The sequence below is a fragment of the Gekko japonicus genome, unplaced genomic scaffold (genome assembly GCF_001447785.1).
Source record: "Gekko japonicus isolate JY-2015 unplaced genomic scaffold, Gekko_japonicus_V1.1 scaffold25, whole genome shotgun sequence".
NCBI classification, from domain to species: domain Eukaryota; kingdom Metazoa; phylum Chordata; class Lepidosauria; order Squamata; family Gekkonidae; genus Gekko; species Gekko japonicus.
Genome location: NW_015171502.1, coordinates 2,034,712 through 2,043,611, shown reverse-complemented (window position 1 = coordinate 2,043,611; position 8,900 = coordinate 2,034,712). Strand labels below are relative to the sequence as shown.

Here is an 8,900-nt window from a genome sequence, read left to right as displayed (position 1 = left end):
AGTTTTTAAGGTGCTACTGGACTCTGACTCTTTTCTACTGCTACCGACTAACACGGCTTCCCATCTTGATCTATCTCCAGAGTTATGAAGAGACCGAGAATAGGCAGGTTAAAATGGGGGCTTTAGTAGATCTAAGGAACATTTAGACTTAAATCAATCAGTCAATTCTGGTTGGCTTGCTGGAAACATGGGCTGAACGGCCTCTGCGGAAAATGGTTCAAGCCCAACCTGTCCGCCAGTCCCATCTTCTCCCCACCACCACCACCTTAACCCCCGCATCACAGCCACAAAACCCACAGCCGGGCAGGAGGGGAAGGGTTTTTTTCTCTCCACCTTTTATTTAGTTTTTTTTTTAATAGACTAAGAGCAAGTATATGAAAATCGCCAGCCAAAGCTCTTGAGAACACAAAAAAAACTCCCAACATCCACCCCCAAAAAAGGTCCTTTTGCTTGTTCGTCGACGTGGTTTTTGCCCCAGAAAGAAAAGTGTCCGTGCGTCTTGCATAGGTCTGGTCTTCACAGAAGACAAAGGGAGGAATCGCCCCAAAAGAACAAAACACCAAAAAAAGAAGAGAGAAATTAAAAAAAAGGACTCTGGCTTACGCAGGCAGGCCGGCGCCCGCCCCGTGCCCACCCACTACGAGAACAGTTTATGATAATCTATAGACACGGATAATAGAGCCTCTCTCTGTACACGACACATCGCGATATGTACAGGTACCCCAGAGCTAGGGTACCACACTTCCCAGGTCGAGAGTTACTGGGTGTACAGTGCCCCCCCGGTCACTGGGTTGGGCGGGGTGCACCCCTCTCCAAACAGGGCCCAGCTCTCCCTCTCAAAAGCATTGCCCGAGTGCGATGTCCTCGGGTTCTGGCCCAAGCCGGCCGAGGTCTTCAAGGCGATCCGTTGCTCCGGGTGTTCACTGCCGGCCCGTGCCTCGGGCACCCAAAGAGACGGGCAGACGGCCTATTGCTCCGGTGACCCGTGGTCCTTAGGTCACTGTTCGGCTGGGAGGCCCAGAGGCTGAACACGCCCTCCGGCAGGGCACCAAACAGCCCCCTCCCCTCTAAAGTCCACAGGCAGGTGGGGCTCCCTCCCTGTCGCAGTAGGCAACACCCCACAGCCTCCCCTCCCCCCAGCAATGGGGCAGACGGGGCAGGTGAAAGAGAGGCAGGCAGGCTGCGGTGGTGACATTCCTTTCACTGGGGGAGGGAGGGGGTGGCGCCGCCGGGAAAAGGTTCACGCTCCGCCACCGCGGCACTCCCCGTCTGCCCGTCCCGCTGCCTCCTCGCAGATACGCCAGTTTAAATATATCATTTCTTAATTGTCTGTCCTTTCACAACGTCAAGGGAGTCACTGGGGAGGGAGCTGGGTCCACGTGGGCGGCTCGGTGTTCTCCCTCGGCACCCCACGCAGCTAGGAGGCCAAGAGGGTCATGAGGAAGAGGGCGGCGGCCACGGCCAGGGGCAAGTGTTCCCGTTTGGGGCTGGTCCCGCTGATGCTCTTCTCCAGCTTGGGCATCTCGGGGTTAAAGTTATCTGCAAAAAGGGGAGGGGGGAGAGAGAAGAGGGGGAGGGGGGGAGAAAGGAAGGGCGATAAGACCAGAGCAGGGCGAGGGGCACCCTCTCCTCCCCGCTAGCGCCTCCTGCTTGGGCACCTCCTGTGTTTTTCGGGGAGAGGGGGAACCCTGCTGCAGCTCCAAGGCTCGATCCAATTCGCTAGGGGGGGCTCCACCAGATTTGGAGAAGCTCGCGGGCCTCACCCAGCAGGGGGCGCTGCCAACGCAGAGAGGGATGCTGGGCGCCAGCAGGGGAAACAAGCTTCAGGAAGCTCCCTCCGCCAGCAGGGGGCGCTGTGAGTCTCACTCACCCAAGTCCTCGATCTTCACCTCTGGCCCTATAGTGAACTGCGGGAGGGTCGGGACCGCCTTCTCCCCAGAGTGCGACGCTGCAGGCAGGAGAGGGGGGAGAGGGTTATGCGCTGGAGGGGGAAGGGGAGGGACCATGCTCCCGTCTCCCTCCCCACAGCCCCACCTCTTCCCTTCTCTCAAAATGTCACCTCCCAGATACGTTTTGACCCTCCCCCTGCCCGTAAACTCATACAACCATTCCGGGTCCCCCGAAAGGCATTAAAGGAGAGTCGAAAGGCCCATGCGACACAGAGTGTAAGGTGGGGAGGAAATGAACATGCACAAGGATTCCCACTGGATAGGCAAACGGACATGAACACCACCAGCAAACAGCAGGCAAACTCAGGCAACACGTTACTGGTGCATTATGGGGGTGAACATCAAGAACAGACAGAGTCAGATGGGCAGCCGTGTCTGTCCGAAGCAACAGAACAAAGTTTGAGTCCAGTGGCGCCTTTAAGACCAACAGAGTTTAATTCTGGGTGTCAGCTTTTGTGTGCAGGCACAATTTCCCCCTGTGAGAATTAATACCAGGAGATTAGCACAAAAACTCATGAATAGGAGGCCGTTCAGAATAACACAAATAGGGAGTTTTGTCAAGGAGGGGAATCCCTGTTCCCGCCTCCAGTTTCTTCATCTCTTCAATCTTCTTTATATCTGAAGAAGTGTGCGTGTGCACAAAAGCTTATACCCAGAATTAAAACTCGGTTGGTCTCAGAGGTGCCCGTGGACTCAAACCTTTGTTCTATCAAGAACAGATAGGTGCACACTAAAGTGTGCATGACAGGAAAGTGCGTGACACCATTTGCAGGTTGGAGATGCGCTTGTGACAGTCAAAGGTAGCCCAAACAAGGCCACAAAAGTGACTAGTCCGCTAATATTTTTTTTTACACCCTCCTACCTTTCTTGTCTATATATCAAATTCTGAACACAACCCTAGAATGAGGATCAAAAAATCCACACAATGGGGCTACGTAGAGATGGTGGGGGAGGATATTTCCAGCAAACTCAGGAGAACCTCCAGGTATGAACAATACCTAAAGCTTTTTAAAAAACCTTTTTAAAACTTCCAAACCAGACAAGGTTCCTCCTCCATTCCCAACAGAGATCACAGTTGGCATAAACTTTTGAGGGGAGAAAGCAGAGGCAGGCGGATAGGGCAATGGAAAGAAGAAGGAGGAGGAGGAGGAGGAGAGGGGTTTATACCCTGCCCTTCACTACCCAAAGGAGTCTCAGAGCTGCTTACAATCTCCTTTCCTTTCCCCTCCCCACAAGACACCCTGTGAGGTAGGTGGGACTGAGAGAGCTCTTTCAAGAACTGCTCCTGAGAGAACAGCTCTGGGAGAACTTGTGACTGACCCAAGGTCACACCAGCAGCTGCATGTGGAGAAGTGGGGAATCAAACCCGGTTCTCCCGGATTAGAGTCTGCGCTCCTAACCACTACACCAAACTGGCTCACAAGGAGCGGTGGGTTGAGGCAGCAGCAAAGAGGGCGAGGAGGCAGTGGTAGAACTTGCAGCCATCGAAGAGCGAGAGTCCAGTACCACCTTCAAAAACTGTGGCAGGGTAGGGGCTTTGCTGAGTCACCGCTCGCTTCTTCAGGTACGTCTTCAGACAGACTAACACGGCTACCCCATCTCGACCTATCCCTAATCAGCTAGGCATGGGCAGGAGAGGGAGGATCAGAACAGAAAGCTTGCCACGTTCTCTGCTTCAAGAACCTTGCTGTTGGGTGCACACTGATGAGGGGGTGGGCGGATGGGAAAGGCCGTTTCCCCCCCCCCCCCGACCAGTCCATATCAACTCACAGGAAGTAGCGTCAATGACAGGAGGAAGTCTGAAGCAAAGAAGGATGGACAACGCTCCTTCTGCTTCAACCCTCCTTCCCTTCTGATGCCCAGCTGACTGTGGAGGGAGGAAGAGGCACCAAGAAATGTCAGGAGAAGTGGCGGCAAAATGGTGGGAGAAGAGAGAAACTGGAGGTAAAAGGGGTTCTCCTCCCTGACAAAACTCCCTACTCCTGTCATACTCGTGTTGGCCCCGCTGGTGGACCTCCTGGTGGCACCTGGTATTTTTGGCCACTGTGTGACACACAGGGTGCGTTCAGATGGGGTGTTTCAGCCGGCATAAACTGTACCAGTTGGAACTGGTGCAGTTTATGCCGGCTGAAACGCGATCACACTTACCTCCTGTCTGCGGAGCCCATCGCTGTATGCCCGTTTACACACAGTGGGCGTCGGCGGTTTGGGTTTTTTTTACTCAGTTTGCGCATGTGCATAGGCAGCCATCCACAGAATGGCGATCTTCGTGCATGTGCAAAACACCCCGTCCCGAAAAGCATGCCCTGAAGAGAGGACTTATCTTTAAAGTTTAAAGAGCAAACTGGCCTCCCTGAGGTCCCGGACTCCTCTAAAACACTAAACTAAGGACCTTTTCTGTTTAAAAAAAAACAAACGCCGGGGCGAAGCTTCGCCCAAGCGCATATCGCCGACCTAAAAAAAAAAAAAAGGCAGGCGAAAATTGGAAGCCTCGGGCTTCCGAACGAAAGTGGCTCTACAATGGTGGAGGGGGGGTAAAGCGATTACAACTGTTGCACTCAGGATACCACCACTTGGAGACCTAGTGGCAGAATACAACGGTGTAAAGCCCTTTGCAACGGTTAGGGACGGAAGGCAGATGTTCGCTGTGTGAACACCAGTAAGTACACCGATTCCAACCGGCACCTGTACAGTTGCAAATGCCCCGTCTGAATGCACCCAGAGTGTTGGACTGGATGGGCCACTGGCCTGATCAAACAATGGCTTCCCTGATGTTCTTGGTGCTTGGGGGGTGGCAAGAGTGGGAGGGCTTCTGGAGTTCTGGCCCCGCTGGTGGACCTCCCGGTGGCATCTGGGCTTTTGGCCACTGTGTGACACAGAGTGTGGAACTGGATGGGCCATTGGCCTGATCCAACATGGCTTCCCTTATGTCCTGTACAGCTACCTATTCATGAAAGTGTTCTTGCTCCTCTCCGGGTATTAATTCTCACAGGGGAAAATGTGTCTGGCTGTTAATGTCTGATTTTCATGATCTTGTCTTTCAGGGCAGTGTCATCACAAGGTGGTGTGGGGAAGTCCTGTGGCTCACGCTCCTCAACGCGCCCCATGTGGTGAAGGCAAAAGCCAAAATTCTGTTGTACGAAGACAGATCAAGATGGGTAGCCCGTGTTAGTCTGTCTGTAGCAGCAGCAAAGAGCAAGAGTCCAGGAGCCCCTTAAAGACTAACAAAATTTGCGGCAGGGGACAGAGCTTTTGTGACTCACTGCTCCACTTCTTCAGATCCGAAGAAGTGAGCAGTGACTCACAAAAGCTCGTCCCCTGCCACATATCTTGTTAGTCTATAAGGGACTACTGGATATATGAGCGCAGGTTATCCGTCTTCCCTCTGGCTGTACCTCTACTTCACCACATGGAGGCGCGTTAAGGATGAGCAACTATGGAGATACCGAAAAGGATTCATCACCTTGTGGCAGCATTTCCCCATGAAGCAACCGATGACTCAGATTCAACCTCAGGTGTGTGTGTAGGCTGCGGTTGCACTTATCGTGGGTGAAGAAGGAGGCCAGAGAATCATGTTGCGCACTTTCCTTCGATCGCAGCATTCTGGCCAAACGGCAGCTTTTTTAAAAAAATACCCAAGTTTCTAGTCCTCATGGTTATGCAGAAGAGATTGACCAAAACACATCAGAGATAACCTGTCAAAACTGGAGGGACAGAGTGATATTTCCTAGAGGCTGGGGTGGGGTGGGGTGGGAGCTCACTGCCCCAATGCAGCTTTGGTGGCAAACCCCCCCCCCCCGACTACAGTCAGGTTTTCACATGCAAAAAAATGAAATGGTAGAACATGTTACACCGTTGCAGGTGGACGATCCCATTTTTGGAATGCTCCCTGTACCAACATATCCTTGCAACCAGGGGGCAGGGGTGGGACCTTTATTTTATTTACTTTATGCAATTTTATTTAATTTGTGTAATCTGAATCTTGTGCAAACCACTCTTCCACGCTCCCTCTAGGTTTTGGAGTCTTGTGAGTAAAAATTCTACTTTGTGAGCTACTGGCATTAAAGTTGTGAGCGGGCAATCTGGCTATTGCCTAAATTAGTTTGCTCTGGAGCCATCCTTCCTGAGCCAAGACAAAAATCTGTGAGCCGGAGGCCAAAAAACTGTGAGCGAGCTCACACTAACTCAGTTTAGAGGGAACACTCCTCATGGGGGAGGAGAGGTCTATCTCAGGCCTTTAGCCGTGGCATCTAAATGGAGCCTCCAGCGGCAGAGGCAGTATACCTCTAAGTACAAGATGTTGGTAAAACAGCAAGGAAATTCTGCTGCCATTGCAGTGTAGTTATGGGTATTCTGCTAGTGTCTGGCTGGCAGCTGTTGGAAACAGGATGCTGTATTAGATGGTCTCTTATGTTCCTTGTTCTCTGACAGAGTTGTATTTACACCCTAATGCTTTATTTATTTAGAAAGGTTCAGTGCCACCTCTCCAGAGACCTGCTGCACTGCTCATGAGGGTATTTATTTGATGTTACATTTCTAAAATTAAATCAGCGATGCTGCTAGCCCTTTTCATTTCATAGGGGGAATCGTAGGATACACGTTTTTTAAATGATAAAAATAAAATCCCCTTGAGGACTAGAAACGTGCTAGAAAGCAATCCGTGAAAACGGCAATTCTCAGCATGTTGAATGTGTTGCGTGCGGCCAGACTGCAAAGCACCAAAGTGTGGAGCACAAACACGCGCCTAGGTGGGGCCATGTGTGATTGTGCGCCGCTGCCACAGAATGTGGGAAACAGGAGAGGCGAACCGTTACACTTGGTGATGTTGCGAGCTTCTGCGTCCCTGAGAAGTTTCTCAACTCAGAGCCGCACCTTACAAATAAATACGTGAGGGGACACATGCAATGCATTTCAAGCCATGCACAGAGAACTCTTGGAGAGCAGTGGGGATGCGTCCTAGGGGCTGGCGCATGCAGCCAAGGATGGGGAGGAGGGAGACACTCACTAGAAGCACAGCAGACGAAGACTCTCATTCGGAGGCAGGCCCGGCGGTGGTTGTGCGTCGGAGTCGCTGAAAAAGGAACGGAGGAAAAGTTTGCAAACTAGAAACAAGGGCGCTGAAATTTCGGGTCGATTCGCGGATGACGAAAAATCTTCTAGGCCATTCACAAGGCGTCTCCCCGCACACCGGAGCAGCGCATCATTGTTCAACAGCTGTGGGAAGAGGCATTTTCTTTTTCTGACACTGGAGGGAATGCCTCTTCTGAGATAGGCGATATCCACGGATACCAAGCAGGACCCCAGGAAGAGGTATTTGCCTTCTCCCTCCCACGGGAAGGAAGGAATACCTTTGCTAAGACGGCACCCGCGGAGACCCACGGAGGCATCGCCAAAAGACAAAGCACCCTAATTCTGTTAGCAACTATGGTTTATACAGATTGAATCGTTTCTAATTAAATCAATTAGAACTCATACGGGCAATTGAGTATGATTTCCCGAATCAAGCGGCAGCCCTCGCAGAAAGCCGAACCACCAACCCTCCCTGAAAGTAACAACAGGGACATCCTTGCATTCAGGCGAGGACCCTAGACCCACAACGAGGGCCACCGCCTAGGTCCCCCCACTCTACCTCCCGCTGCTACGAACGACTCATATCTTCCCCACTCGTATTCATTTCCTCTGCAACAGCCTAACCTGCTCTGCTTTGTGATGCAGGACGTCTTAGCAAATTGATCATTACCGTTTCTTTTCTCTTCTCCGAAGAAAAGAACTTAATCTTTAGTAAAACGTTTAATCTCCCAGTCGGATCTGATTGTATTCATTACAGAACAGCTGCAACCCAAATGCATTTAATAGGCGATTATGCAAAGGGAGCGCGGGACTGGCAGTTGGGTTTGTTCTTTTTTTATCGGGGGTGGGGGATGAATTTAAAAAATGCAAAGCTTTTACTGCCCCTCCCCCCAAAAAAACTTTGCAGCATTTCAGTCCTGGAAGGACTGTGAAGATGCAGCCCAGCCTGGGACCAATGTTTTGGCAGAGGTGCCCCCTGGTGGACTGTAGATGATGCGCCCGCTTGGCTCAGCAAGAATCACGGGGGAAGGGGGCAGAGGAAGGGGGAAGAATAAGGAGGCTGTGGAGGGAAGAATTTGAGAGGCAGTACGGTGTAATGGTCAGACTGCTGGACTCGAAGTGGGGAGACCCGGGTCCAAAGCTCCACTCGGCCATTTGGTAACCCAATTCACATCTTGGCAGCCTACAACCCCAGAAAGGGCTTTTGCGGGATTACAGTGGGGAAAAGACCATGTATACCATGGGGAGCTACCTGGAGGAGGGACAGGAGGAAAAAGCAACAGAATTTCCCCCCAAAAGGAACGGACTGGGATGGACTCGACACTCTTCGCCATCTGGACCTCCCTGTTCCATTGGAGAAATGATAGTGTTTGAAGGTAACTCCCCCCAAATAAGCAACTTTACCCACAAACCTGTTTAGGATTCAGTAGCTAGGGTTGCCAACTCCAGGCTGGGAAACTCCTGGATATTTGGGGGAGGAGCCTGGGGAGGCAGGACCTCAGCAGGGATGTGATGCAGCAGAGTCAACCCTCCAAAGCATCCTTTTCTCCAGGGGAACTGATCTCTGTCATTCTGGGGAAACTCCAGCCCCCACCTGGAGGTTGGCAACCCTAGGAGTACCATTACAACTGCCCTGAAGGCGATTTTCAAGGTAGGAACTTTCAAGCGTCAAAGCTGTCTGAAGAAGTGACCTGAAAACTCTTGAAACCTCATCTTCTTCTGGGTCTCTAAGGTGCCACCAGACTCTCTCTTCTACGACAGGCCAACACGGCTACCCTCCTGAAATTACATTCACATTCTGGCATTTTCCTGTCGAGGGTGAGGTCAAGGGTCACCTAGTAATCTTACAGTTCTCAGAGCCCAATTAGGGAAAAAGTGAGA

The 8,900-nt window shown here is 51.7% G+C and overlaps 1 protein-coding gene across 1 annotated transcript in view; it reads right to left on the bottom strand.

The window, feature by feature from the left end:
* Positions 1-323: 323 nt before the first annotated feature.
* The window catches only part of EFNA3 (ephrin-A3), a 93,978-nt gene continuing 85,401 nt past the window's right edge, over positions 324-8,900 (bottom strand). The window contains exons 3-5 of the mRNA XM_015419107.1: positions 6,955-7,020; positions 1,871-1,948; positions 324-1,539 (exon numbers count right to left, since the gene is read on the bottom strand). Of these exons, the coding sequence (XP_015274593.1) occupies positions 1,418-1,539; positions 1,871-1,948; positions 6,955-7,020 (266 nt within the window). The 3' untranslated portion in view covers positions 324-1,417. The remainder of the gene's footprint in view (positions 1,540-1,870; positions 1,949-6,954; positions 7,021-8,900) is intronic.